Here is a 15,111-nt window from a genome sequence, read left to right as displayed (position 1 = left end):
AAATGTGTGAGACAATAATAGCAAGTTTAAAAGTTTTTTCACTATTATTTAAGCTTTGAGAAAAGTTTATAAATACAAGATGACTCTAATGTGGGTTGTTAAAAATATAGAAGGATATTAGTATATTTGACTCATAACTGGACTTGATTGAAGGCAAAGAAAGTCAAATATTGGAGAACTGTAGCTAAGAGCCCACAAAGTCTCATAGGTTCAGGTTGAATCCTGAATGGTCTACACATTCTAGGAATTAGTATTTGGAAATGGGTACAATGAGCAGAGTGAAATTTGGGATGCTACCTCATTCCAGGCATGATTGATATAAGTGATCACTTGAGATCTAATAGTCTATCCATAGAAATAGAAGTCAACAGAAGCTTTGGCATAAGAGAACCTTGACAGTAGAGGCCAAGTTTGCTGACTAGGAAGGTGATCTATTAAGCTCAAAGGCAAGACATTAATTGTCTAAGATATAAATGTATGGATCAGGTACTGAAACACATAGAAAAATGGACATTCTTAAGGAGGATTGTGGTCATGAAGATTATAGTTAATGAAAAAAGAAGAGTGGGTCTATTTTATTCTAAATTTTGCTGCTTAAGTAGAGCTTCCTCTTTCATTTCCTAATCTTGTTGGAAATAGCAAATTCCAGAACAAGTAGTGGAGTAAGCCTCAAATGGGTGCGTGTTATATTGATACATCGACAAAGGTCAGACGGCAGAGATTGGCCACCAAGAAGACTCTATTCCTTGTGAATGCAGGCCCCTTCAAAGTCATAGCCTTAGTCTTTTGTTTATATACTTGATGCTACTGTTGTTCAAAATCTTTTTCAAACTCCTCTAGAAACTAAAAGTAAGAGTAGTAAGATAATAATAAAGCTAGGAGTACAATTTTTGCATATTTACTAGGTTCTAAGTACAATGCTAAGAGTGTTACTTATATTGTCTTATGTATCTTAAGGGCAATTTTGTGAGATAGTTATTATTCCATCTTACATACGAGGAGAAGAGGTCTAGAGAAGTAATTTGCCCCTAATAACACAACCAAATATTATTTTTCAGACCACAGAATTTGTCAAAGTGAAAGATTAAAAATCTATAGAAAATATCCTCTTTTGATTTCTTAATCCTGAACTTGGAATCATGTTACTGTATCTTTAAAAAGTAAAGTTCCAATAAAAATCCATTAACTACTTTCAAATATAGCAATCCTCCTATCCAGCTGTGAAAAGTACTAGATGATACTTATTTGCCATTTGTGTTATTTACGGTCCATGACTTTTATGGTAACTGGTTCCTATTATTGGTTTCTATTAATGTAAAACATAAGTGAACATAAATGAGGCGTGAATCATTTCTTTTTATTAGCCCCCCAGTCTTCACTCACTGCTTGCAGTAACTCCAGCTGCGTCTTGTTAGTGATAACCTATTTAAAGAAGAGATCTTTAAGGACAAGGGATATGATTAGAAATCTTTGTCTATTTTATATCACTTCTCTCCTGCACAACAAAGGTGACAAAAACAAAATGTAATCGATGGCACAGCAAAATCTCGAGCCACCTCTGATTTGTATTGTGTTTCATACGATACTAACTAGATAACCAGTGGGTACTAGTAACTAATATAAGTAACTACTAATTTAAAGGTGGAATATGTCGTAAACCCCTTCACACCATTGCAACTTATGAACTTTGCTATATGTTTGTGTCATTAAATGGTCGCTATTGTATCAGAGTTATTAAGCAATAGAATTTAGAATTTAAATAAAAACACTTAAACTAATTTAAAATATGGCCCTTCTATATTTTGGAAGAGGCCACCAGTTAAGTGTAAGATTTGGCATTCACCTAAAAGCTTTATTTTAATGAAAAAAAAACTTGCCGTCTGATTTCTATTTGAAAACTGTGCCCAGGGTCTTTTCTAATATTTTTGCTTACTCAAAATGGGAGTGAATTCTTTTTAAATTATAAGAAACGTGCTTTTTAAAATTAGAAATCAAAGCAACTCTTATAACTACAAGTTAACTAGTTCTAGCATGAAAACTCTTTTGATGTAAGTGGGGAAAATTCTGCCTAATTTAAAACATTTTTAGTATAATCACTTGCACTTGTGTGAACGTTTCTTGACGATGTGGTGCTCTTACTTCATGTGTTTTCTAACTCAGAGAAGAATAAGTTGTTCTTTAAAAGTAACCTAGTAAATACTACTTGTTATTCTTTGTAGATATTCAGTAGCCTTGGTCATAAATCACAAACTATCTACCTCACCCTTTCTTGTCAGGGACCCTTCCGCGATGTCTCTGAAGTGTGGGAACAGCGCTACAAGCCTCTGGAACCGACGCTGCGAGTGGCTGAACCGATGGATGGGCTAAATGAGGCCAGAGCACAGCTCCAGAGACAGGAATGGACGCGAAATGTGAATGACAATATGTGAGTTCTTAGCTTAAAAAAAGTAGCTGTACCATGTTTGGTGCCTGAAGTATTTTTAATATTTTCTATTTCCTAGTATTGTAGAGAATCTTTTATTTGTGAGAAAAGGAATCTTTTATTTGTGAGAATAGGTCACCCCTGACCTATTCAGAAGCAACCATTTTTCAATATGCAAGTGTTTTAGATAAGGTCGATATTGATGATGATATTGATTTTATACACACACACACACACACACCACACACACACACACATACATACATATTACTGAAGGGGAAAAAGGAAAGAATGAATGGCATTTCACGGGGATAAGTGACCACTATCCATGCATCTGTGAAGATAATTTCCTTAATTATCCAGTGAAAGTATTCATATTTCTGATGCTTCTATAATAAGATCCAACAGAACAAAAACATTGTTCTTAACGTGAACTAAATTTTATTTGGATACATTGATACGGCACTGTAGTTTTAATAAATCGGCTACAATGAAAGAGTTTAGTTTCTTCACCACTGAGGAAGATGATTGAGAAAGATAAAGGGCAATCTAAGAGCATATGCAATTTTAAATTATTATATTAGCATCACTGATTTGGGTCTCAATTCATACATCTTTCTCCAAGGCACTTCCTCTCTCTTCAGGCATTTGTCATCAATAGTTATATGCAATTTATAAACAGACAATTTAAAATCTAGAAAAGCTTTTAAAAATTATTATTATTATTCTTTAAGATATCGTGTAATTATCTTTGTAATATATCATAATTATTTACTATTATATATACTAAATAATAAAAAGGCAATTATATTATTCTAATCTAAATTATTATAATTATAATTTAATATATTATGTATTATAAATAATTATATGTCAACTACAACATATAAACCGCAGTTACTTATTTATATAATATATACTATGCACTAATCATCATATTACATATGTTATATAATAATAATTCCAAAATACATTACAAAGTATGTTTTGTTATATAAAGAAACTAGAATTACCTCTTATCCAGCATGGTGGATTTTGGATAGTTTTATCAGTCAGAAGGGATATATAATATGCTTTATTTTAATCATACATTTCTGAAGAGACTCTTGAAAAATAAAAATTTTTGAACAAACTCATATGAAAGATAAAATTGGCAAGTATCTCAAGTAATTTTCATAAAGTTTTTCATTTTATAGCAATTACTTGAAGTGAGATATTAGCTATAGAGTGTTCAGCATATTCTTTCAATAATTGAATGAGTTACCCAACACATAATGAATAAGAAACATTTTTTTCCAATTATTTTGGGGAGGTAGATTTCTTTTAGTAAAGAGATTATAGAAGATTAGTGCTGCTCGACTTAGTCAAGCAAACTGCAATTTAGTGATGAATATCAAAAGAGTTATATTATTCAGAATTATTTTTCTATTTTCAGTGATGCCAGGGTTTATGAAATAACAAAATTAACCTCTCAAATAATTGACCACATTGATATTGCTACAGAAATCACTGTGTATAAAAGATACTGAAGTATCCTTTCTTAGTATTTTCCTTGATAAACCTAGAAAGAGCAGATATCAACGTTAGCCCCAAAGAAAGGTGCTCAACTTTTACTTTCTGTGGAATACTTGTAAGTATCTTCAACCTCTACAGTGTTGCTGACGACCCTTCACCTTGAAACTTTCGGACTGAAAAGTGCTTTTAGGATAACCAACCAATCAGGAGCAAATCAAGTTGGGAATGCTAAAGAAATTACTTACAGATTTGAAGCTATCATGTTTTTAGTGAGGAGGCTAAGCAATGGGTTTTAACAGCTAGCCTATGGATAATCCACTTTTTCAGAGAACTGAAACTATTATTTTGTAGCTTCTTCTGAATCCATTTTGGTTTCCATATACTGGATAACATAAACGTATCTTGTGAGGCAAAAGAAATGTTAGAAATTTAGGTTTTATATCTTTCAGATAATAATTTTGTGATAGAAATTAGGCCAAAAGTCTACTTTTGTCACAGAGATACATGGTTTAGTAATGAGAAGGATCGTTTTTGGCCACATTACCAATTTCACCTGTAAGGAATTGAGGGCAGTGCCTTTGCCATCCAAGGGCCTTAACTGGGAACCCTCTATCTAAAGCCAGGAAGGTAGAGCTTTTTATTTCTAACCTTAAGGATTCAAAGGGTGGCCTTATATCTGAGGATATGACACATTTAGCTATTTTGTTTCCATACCTTTATGAAAATTGCACTGTGGTTGGGCTTTGGAACTAGATCTGTGCGAGCTCAAATCTAGACTGCATTACACAACAGCAGTATAATCTTGCGTAAGTAACTTAGCCAGCCTGAGCCTCTGTTTCCCTGTCTGTAAAATGGGGAGAGGAATGTTATCTTAAAGGTTGTAATGAGGATTGAATGAGATAATGAGTATAAAATACCAAGAACATAGCAGAGTTTTAATAGAAGATAATTATCATCGTGTTTAGTATCTGCTACAAGCATAATAATTCTGCATCTAAGACATCAAACTGTGGGTAGGAAACCACAGATTCCACAGATGGGCTGGATTTTATCTACTAGCCCTGGGAACCAGAAATTAAGGAGGACCACAGGCAGAGCTCTCATAGGCCACTCATAGAAGATTTCTTATTAAGGTTCTGAAAGACAGATTTTCTGAATGTGTTAGTTTGCTAGGGCTGCCATAACAAAGTACTATAAACTAGATGGCTTAAACAGCAGAAATTTAATGTCTTATGGTTCTGGAGGCTAAAGTCCTGGATCAAGGCCTCAGCAGGGGTGATTTCTTCTGTTGCGTCTCTCCCGTAGCTTTTGATGATGGCTGAATCTTTGGTGGTCCTTGGCTTGTAGAAGCATCACCCCTATCTCCGCCTTCATCTTCACAGAGATACTCTTCCTATGTGTGTGTCTGTCCAAATTTCCCCTTTTTATAAGGACACCAGTCAGACCAGATTAAGGGCCCAGCCTACTCCAGTATGACTGCATCTTATAATACCCACAACGACTGTATTTCCAAATAAGGTCACATTCTTTAATATATTCTTTAAAACAAGTATAGGAAGTGGGACAGTAACACTTTACATATAGAGTATGGAGAGTTTTTTGGAAATCGTTTAAAAACTTCTTATTCCTAAAGAAACTCAATTTTCTCATGCCTTCTTGAAGAAAATTATTTTCATTATTCACATGTCAATCTTTACGAAGCCAAGAAATTAAATAAGCAGTTAGTAAATAATTGTCCAGTAACCTTTATGTGAGGAGCTCTCGGCTAGATATTATAAGAAATATAAAGGAGTATTTATTGATTCAACAAATGTTTGCATGTCAGGAAGAGTTCTACGCTCTCGGAATATAGCACTGAATAAAATAGACAAGTCTCTGGCCTCATGAAACTTCTGTGCTTCTAGCTTTAAACTGAACCAGAAAACCTAATGAAGTTCAGAATAAGTATCATTTGCAGATAAGCTCTTGAAACTAGTCAAGCGTGTGTTAAAGACAGTAAGTGCCATGAAAAAAAATTTTTTTTTAATATAGAGTTTGCTCTGTTCTCTGATGACCTAGGAAGGTGTTCTTCACAGCAAAGGAACTGAATTGAGTTCTGTGGAAAGAGATGTTTAAGATTTTGACAGAGAAAAGAAGAGAAAGTAGATAAAAAATAGGTTGATGATATGGGGATAAATGATGGTAGAACAATGAGAAGACCAATTTGACAGAAACTCATTTTTATGTGAGAGGCAATAGAAAGAAAAGTGGTAGGAGGCTTCAAGGCCAAGGATTTGAGGGTTTATCTGTAGATAATGGAGAACTATTTAAGGCTTCTGAGTAAGAGGATGTTAGAAGCAGAATATGAATTTGTTGATTGTATTTGAGAAGAAATATGCTGGAGGGAAGGAGACGCATTAGGAGAATATTGCAGTACTTTTGGTGAGAGGTAACGGGATATAACCAAGGTGAGGGCAAGATTCAATATTCAACTTTTTCTTTACTTCCTTCTCCTTTCTATACGTAATCTCTCTGAGTGATTGCTTCTGTTTGAGAGACTTCAACTCTGTGACAGTGATTTCCACTCTAAGTCTCTAAGATCTTTCTCCTACATTCCCGATTTATATTTTCAGCTGCCATCTTTGTTTGCGTCTCCACCAGATGCCCCAAACTCAGTAGACCCTACTTTGGCCTGCTTCTTCTTGTCTTGAGTGTGAATTGCAGCACCAACTGTCTGCCCAAGTAGGGACTTGTGAATTACCCTGTTATCCTTCTCCGGAATTCTGTTGGTCCCCAAATCCTGTCTATTCTACCTTTCACGTATCTCTCAAATTCAGCCACCCCCTTCCCTTACTACTATTGATTTAGTTTAGGACTTATAATTTCTTCTTTTAATTGCTGTAAATCCCATCCAGTCTGCCCATTCAGTGCATTTACCATGACCACACTAGAGAAATTTCAGCAAGCAGTTATTCAGCCCAAATGCTTTTTCATGGCTTTTTATCAACTACAGAATAAATCTTAATTCTTTATTTTAAGACTCAAGGCCCTTCAGGATCTGATCCAGGCTTATTTCTCCAGCTAATAGGCTGCCAGGTTCCCTAAGAAACTGCGTCTAGAGCTTCTGGGCTGTTATCATTTCTCTTTATATCCATGCCCTCTTCTGCTTCCATTAAGCAGTTTCCTACCTCCCTTGGTTTACTCATTCTGCTCAAATCCACTTAAAAAAACAACAAAGGATTGTTTCTTTACATTTAAAAAAATGGAAAGAGCAGCACATATTTGTTTTAGGGTTTTTCAGAGAGCATATTAAGAATTATTTTCAGATGTAAAATGGGACCATGCAAGTTGCCTAGATGAAGTGGGGAAAGAAGTCATTATCATTAAGAGATGGAAGAAACAGAAGGCCACGGCACCAGAGCTATCAGAGCAAATGTTTAATTTACCCACTAAGATGGCAGAGGTGGAGTGGAGTGATCATAAATCCGGTGATATAGGCTGATATTGGCTTCACCAAAGTCTTATGAGAGGGGCTAAGGTCCTATATGTTAATACCGTCTATTAATTGTAAACATCCTGGCTTAATACAGGAGACTGTAATTATGCAGACTGTAACCATATCCAAAATGGAGTGGTTTAAGACATTGCAGTGGAAGTCGGTGCTAATCTCTGCACTGGTAGGCAGAATAATAGCCCCGCGGAGAAGACACATCCTAATCCCAGGAACCTGTGCATATGTCACCTTGTATGATAAAGAGGACTTTGCAGATGTGATTAAGGATTTAAAGATGGGGAGATTATCCTGGATTCTGGACGGGCCCAATGGAATCACAAGGGTCCTTAAAAGTGGAAGAGGGATGCAGAAAGAGATTTGACTTACATAAAAGGTCAGAGTGATGCAACGTGAGAAGGAAAACTCATCTTTGCTAGTTTTGAAGATGGAGGAAAGGCCACAACCAAGAAATGCTGGCAGTCTCTAGAAGCTGGGAAAGGTAAAGGTAAAGAAATGGGTTCTCCCCTAGAGCCTCCAGAAGGGATGCAGCCCTCCCAGTGCCTTGATTTTAGCCTAGTGAGACCCATTTCAGACTTCTGACCTTCAGAACTCTAAGATAGTAAATTCATATTCCTGAAGCCACTAAGTCTGTGATGACTTGTTACAGTAGAAATAGAAAACTAATCCAAGTGTCCTTCAAACCAAGGAGCTGGCTTGCTAGATCAGACTTGGGTGTTTAGATTAATTACAAACCTGAGCTAAAGTTGAGGGATATCCTTAGATCCCTAAGGATTCAAAATTCTTCTGCAGGTTTGGGGTGTGGACATTTAGAGTATTAAAAAAAAATACAACCAGGGCTTGAACTTTCCTATGAAATTAAGTTCATAATTTAATCATATTGTAAGGGTATTATATTTGAAACTTGTACAGCCTTTCATAAGAACCTGAGTACAAACAGCACAATAGCCATCCCTACATCTTTTTGAAAAATAAAAAGTATTAATTTTCTAATAGTTTTTGTAGAAGAGGCAAAACTTTACTTCTCCCCACTTAGGGACTTCAGCTGGGACTGAGAATTAAATTGGCATAAGACAGATTAAAAGCATACAGATTTATTTAGTATAAGTTTTGCAACACACAATAGTCCTCAAAAAGAAATGAAAACCGAAACAAGTGGCAAACCCTAAGTGCTTATATATTGGGTTGAGCAAAGAGAAACAATTATGGAAAATAACAAAAATATATGCGGAGTCCAAAGGAAGATAAAAATTATTTAACAAGGTCTGTTGGTACAGAATTCTCTATGCTGTGACTTCCCATCTCTGGTGATAGGAATGTTTCTTTCTTCCTGGTATAGGAAAGGCATCTTTCACATGGGAGTGTTATCTCCTGATTTTAGGGGAAAAAAACGGGAACTAAGATGGCTTTTCTTCTACCTGTTGTTTATAAGTGCCTTTAGCTCAAAATAATCCTTGGCCAAAGTGGCCTATTTTGGGGTGGAGTATTTTGTCACCTTCATTATTAAGAGAGGTGAACAGTAGTTGAACTAAACTGTTTTTTAAAAGGACATTTAAAAACCGTGGTATTGTGGGGCCTTTAGGGACTTTCCACCCCCTCACTTGTTCCCGTAAACCAATTCTTCTCCCTATCGTGCGCCACTCCTTCTCCCTATCGAAACCAATTCTTCTCCCTATCGTGCGCCACTCCTTCTCCCTATCGAAACCAATTCTTGGAGTTTTTCAGTTGACGGGGACTTGCCAGACAGCGGGTAATTTTCCAGTTGCCCGTAACAGGTATACGCCCTAACCGCCACAATGAACAGACAACTATAACGGCCAGAAGGTGGGACAAAAGTTCCTAAGCCAATGAATTCAAAAGTCACCACATTTACCCAATCATTGTGAGAATATACCCGCCCTATGAATAAATAAACCTATAAAAAGTATGTGATTCCGCTTTTAGGGGTTCCCCATCGGCCTCCTGCGTGAGGTTCAGGGAACCCCGGTGCATCGGCTCCTAATAAACCTCTTGCGTGTTGCAACGGCTCTCGACTCTTGGCGGTTCTTGGGCGAGTTGGAATCCCTCGTAGACCGCTTGGGTCTAACAGTATATGTAGATGAGATCTGGTTATATTAGTTATCACTAAGAACAGTGATAAGGAAATTTAACACATCTCAAAACTTTTTGGACTTGTGTGATTTTGCAACACTTTAGACCTTTACAATTTGCATATTTTCTGAACCGTTATTGTATTATGATAAGTAGGGATTATCATACATTTTCAGATAATGTTTTCTTAACAATTCAACTTTTATTTGTAACTCTTCCATTTATTTTAATTACTAGCACAGTGTGTTACATTTATTAATCAGCAGAGCCTTTTTAAGTTAAAATACTAAATTAGCTAACCCCATTAACACAGAATACTCCAAACAAGCAGTAATAGGAGAGGTAGTTGCTGTGCAAATCGTATTATACATGCGGGTGCTCTAGGGCACAGTTAAGCGTGATTACCCTCTTTTGATCCAGTATTCCTCTGTCTCTCCCAGCTAATTTCCAGTGGAAATTTACAAAGTACTGCCTTCATTTTTCCAGCTTAATTTTTCTAATGAAGTTCTGGTACTTTATAACACCAGGGATACAGATAATAAGCCTGTGTGTAATTAAGAATTTCTAGAATTTGTCTACAAAAAAGCCCTTTATTACTTTGGCTCTACAGTGAGAACTGTGCTCTCTTTTTGTCCACTGTTTCCTTGAAAAAGATGGCTTTTTAAATAACAGAATCCTAGAATTCTGTTCTCATAGACATCTAAGTCTGAAGAAGTTTAAGACTTATAACATTGACATAATGGTGATAACTTGGAATACTTTTACTGATTTTGTGAAAATATTACGCACACTTTTGGTGTATGCAATCAGACAATCATAAAAACACACTGTTAGTCTTTTTAGTTAGACTTTTATCATTTTCTAATAATTCTTCCTAATACAATGGCTAACATATTCTAAGTAAAGTTTTGCCAATTAACTTTTGGTCCATTTACGAGGCCTGTAGAATTTCCTTTGTAAAAGAAAGGTGCTCATTCTGTGCCATACTCATATTCTTCTATTGGTATGGCATTTATACATCCCAGTCTTCGCTGTTTCAATTTAGAGTTCAAAAGTATGTTGGGGGTCAGAAGAGACTTGAAGGCTGAACAGAAGTTTGCCAGGCGAAGCAAGGAGGGTGACACCAAGGATGTTGCCTGGACAAAGCCACCTCTTTGTCAACGAGTGCATAGCTCATGTGGGTTTCAGTTTGCCTTCTGAGGTATCTAGCGAAGCTTAGTTCAGAGCTTTGGTACCTCATGCAAAGTGGCAGAGATGAGAGGGAAAGTATAGGTGGACCCAAGAGTATAAAGGGCCATGTGTACCATGATAAAGTGTTTGGACTTTACCATATAAAACATGGTGTAAAACCATCACTGAGTTTTAATCACTGGAGTGAAAGGGTCAGTTATCTTAGAAATATCACTCTACTAGCTATGTCCATGGTAAAGAAATGGGAGTCACAGCAGTTAAGGTACTGCTGCCATAGTCCAGTTCGGAGACAAAGAAGACTTGCAATAGAACAAGGATAGTGGTAGTGGAAGGAAAGAGAAAGGTTGACAAACTGCTTTATAGGTAGAATCCTATAAACCCTAAACCAGAAATAGGGGCCAACATGATGTGGTGTGGATGGGTGGTCAGGGGCATAGATGCATTTAGGATCACTATCTTAGGGCTTTCTTAATTGCTAAGAACAAAGATCCATTCACGGTAACTCAAGTAAAGGGTGTGTTTGAAAGATCCATTGAAGAATCTTATAGAAATCTAAGGAACCAAAGAAAAACTTCACTAAGGTGACTCTTGGGGGCTGAAAAGGCCAGGTTTTCTCCCTCTAGTGGCACCTCCACTCTTCTCTGTATTTCTGCTTCCTGTTTTCTTTCTACTGACTGGCTTTATCTACTGCCTCACAGTTTCTTGCCCATAAATCTTCAGCCTGCCCTTAGTTATCCTGGCCACCCCAGGCCTGATTCAGTGTAACCTTCCAGCTCTAGAACCCACAGCTAATTCTGCTTTTCAGTTCAGGAGAATCTGTTCTGCTCAATTTATATTATCAAACTGGCCCACACAAGCTGTAGGCTTGAAACACAATTGATACTTAACAAATATGTGTTAAGTTAATGGACATGTGCTGTTAACATATGAATGGATCACAACTGTGATCAGGGGACGGTATGTCACATTATATCAAATACAGTGTCTTATGAAAGTATAGCCAGGAGCGAGCAAGGATTTCCTCCGATTGAGAAGTGCAGAGGCAGGGGTTCCTCTATTGCCTTGATAGCTTCGGAGTGAGGTGACTGGTCAGATAGTGATGTCCTTACTTAATAAAAAAAAAATGTAAGAAGAACTATTGTCTTGATAGGGTGGAGGTTTGGGATATGAGTTTAATTTGGGGGCAGCTCTATTTGAGGTACCTATTGTATATCCAGGTAGATATTCCTAGTGAGCATTTGAAAATACTGGTCTTGAGTTAAAGAATAACACTGTATATAGAGATAAAAATTTAGAAATCATCAGAGGTGATAGTTAAAAGCTTGGTGGGGGGAAAAATCTCCCAGGGAGAAACTAGAGAGAGAAAAGATTAAGCACAGATTCCTGGGAGTTGCTTTAATGTCAGGGCAGTGGCTCTTAATTAGGTCGCTTATCTATATCACCTTGAGGTTTAAAATTATATACATATGCACTCCTTAGTCTCAACCACACATATTTTGACTCAGTAGGCATATGGGTTTGACATATATGCCTAAGTGATTCTAATGCCCAGTTCTGGTTAAGATAAGAGTCATTAATTCAAGGTATCGGCAGAAAATGATGAGTCAGTCAGGAAACTGAGAAAGCAAGGAAGAGTACCAGGAGGGATTTTGCAAATCAAGGGAGAAGAGAATTCGCTACAAGGCCTGGACTCTGCTTGATGCAGCGTTCAAGTTGAATGAGGACTGAAAAGAATGCATCAGATTTGGCTGTTGGGAAGTCATTCATCCATAGCTTTTGCTTTCTCCTTTATCACCTAGCTCTTATTTCTCCCACATTCTTGAGGATATCATAAGAGAGCTTGTCAAATTCTTTGCCAAACTTCAGATATACGATGTTTAAAATTTTACTTTACCTGTGGTGATGATATATGTTTATGTATTTTTCTTTATATGTATTTATTTATATATAAAATATTTTAATTTATATTTTAAATGTATATTTAATTTTAAAATTTAAAATATCAAAATATAGTCATATTAAAATAAAATAGTACCAGTATCATATACACACATATATTGGCCCACTTTTCTATAATTTAATTTTAATTTTATTTTAATATTCCATTTTAGAATCTTGCTGAAATTAACATCAGATTAAGCCACCTATATGTTACAGAATCTATATTCTTCTGCTTTTAGACTCATTTTGGTATATTTGGTACATTCATAAGGTCTTAAGAATAACTAATGATGATTTGGTGATCTCATCCAAGGATCTAATTTGAGATACAGTACATCTTATAGAGACCTTGAAATCATTGGGTAGACGCTCATTTATAAATTCTAAACCAGAGGTTACAAACTAGTGGCTTCTGAGTTGCATACAGCTTCCATGTATGTTATATTTGGACCCCTTAGTTTTCTAAAAATTAAATTGATTGAAAAATTAAAAATTGATTAAAACATTAAAAATGGTAATTATATCTTTTAAAAATCCAGATTTTCTGGCTTATAGTAAAAGTTAAGAGATCTGGAAACAGCAGGCCTCCAGTCTTCTATGGCAACAAACTGATTAAAGCTTGCATTCTTAGTTTTTACATCTGACTTAATATGTGTTACCTGCCTGGCCTTTCCAGACACAGACATTGGAGACCCTTGTTCCAGATGATAAGCTCCTCGAGGAAGAGCCCAGGATTTATGCAGTATGCTTAGCACCATACTTGACAAGCAGTAAGCGGTCAGCAGCTCTTTTTACATATTGAGCTTGAGCTTGAAATCGTTTTGTTTGTTTTGTTTTAATCTGTCTGATCACCAAAATCATTCTTGTTGCAAGAGAAATCAAGCAAGAGGAAATGAATTCAAGTGTGATTTCTCTTTGATCTTTTTTTTTTAACATCTTTATTGTAGTATAGTTTGCTTTACAGTGGTGTTTTAGTTTCTGCTTTATAACAAAGCGAATCAGTTATACATATACATATATCCCCATATCTCTTCCCTCTTGCGTCTCCCTCCCTCCCACCCTCCCTATCCCACCCCTCTAGGTGCTCACAGAGCACCGAGCTGATCTCCCTGTGCTATGCGGCTGCTTCCCACTAGCTGTCTCTTTTACGTTTGGTAGTGTATATATATCCATGCCACTCTCTTGCTTTGTCCCATCTTTGATCTTTATTAACACCGCACTAACTGTTCCCGTAATAGGGCAGCCTTTACTTCCTCTTTTCTTTTTCTTAGAACAGCATTTTCCAAACTGTGTCTCTTGAACTCTAGTCTGGAAGATGTTAATGAGTTTCTGTCAAATAAACTTGGGAAAAATTATATTTGAAACGTTTAAACTTTTTTTTTTTGGCATTTACAGGGCTTCTCCGTCTTAAATATATTTTTATTTAGTGTGACCTTCAAAAAGGGGACATATAACGTATAGCATTTTGCAAGCTCATTTATTCAACAAATATTACAGCCTAATATGTGCCAGGCACTGTATTAGGTACTAAGGACAAAGCAATGAACAACATTGCAAAGGTTTCCTGGCATCGTAGAGCTAATGGCATGATTGGCCATGGAATCCCCTTATCCACAGACCATGGTTTGGAATATGCTGCTCTACATTTGATTTTTCTTAGCAATTTTTTTTTTTTAGTTTCAGCTTATTTCATTCTGCTTAAGAATAATTTGTGCAAGTGTTTCCCACAGCCTTATTTTTCTCCTTAATTTTGTTCTTTATGTCAATTACACAAGTCTTTAACATACCTGAGCTTAAAACATTTAAAGTTGTAAATGGACTGCTAAAAGAAGAGCCTGAATGATTGCTACTTAGCTGGGGCATTTAAATTCAGTATCTTTCAGCAGAAATTTTTTTTTGGTGAGTTTTCCACAATCAACTAGAGGAAAGTAAGGTCAACTCTGATATGTATCGGAAAGTTGTTGCACAGCTGTAATGAAGTTACTGAATCAGCGTGCCTGGAGATTGTTAATAATAATAATAACATATCCAGGGAATACTAGTCCTCTTAAGCTAAAAAAAATGTAAGGAGGGCAAAATATGTCTTTCCATTTAAATTTAGAAGCTTGTAATATAAGCTCACTGTCTAGCTGAACAGATAGTCTTGCCATTTGCATTCTTAATATTTAAATATTATGTTGCCATAGGTATTCTTTATATTTAAATACTATATTTATATCACCACCCTAGGGGAGAGGTTTGTGTTATTGATACTGCTGCTTGAAAAGTTTATGAGTTTTAAACTTCTGCTGTGAACTCTACTCTAAGTATGAAATACTTTATGTATTGAATAGTTATAGCAATGTTTATATGAAAATCTCAATGAAACCTGTTTTCATCCATAAATGAAGTCTAATTCCTATTTCAACTTGTTGTCATTTTATGAACATCTCTTCAACCAAAATTCTACTCAAATAAAACA

General features: G+C 36.0%; 1 protein-coding gene across 2 annotated transcripts in view; it reads left to right on the top strand.

Annotated features, from left to right (window-relative positions):
* Window positions 1–15,111, top strand: part of SPATA17 (spermatogenesis associated 17) — a 191,923-nt gene that overhangs the window by 116,655 nt on the left and 60,157 nt on the right. For both annotated transcript variants that reach the window (XM_032626523.1, XM_032626480.1), the window contains one exon: window positions 2,277–2,425. In XM_032626523.1, coding sequence (XP_032482414.1) covers window positions 2,277–2,425 — 149 coding nt within the window. The remainder of the gene's footprint in view (window positions 1–2,276; window positions 2,426–15,111) is intronic.

This window comes from Phocoena sinus, chromosome 1 (genome assembly GCF_008692025.1).
Source record: "Phocoena sinus isolate mPhoSin1 chromosome 1, mPhoSin1.pri, whole genome shotgun sequence".
NCBI lineage: Eukaryota > Metazoa > Chordata > Mammalia > Artiodactyla > Phocoenidae > Phocoena > Phocoena sinus.
The sequence above is the reverse complement of the archived record's forward strand: the minus strand, read 5'-3'. Positions and strand labels throughout refer to the sequence as shown.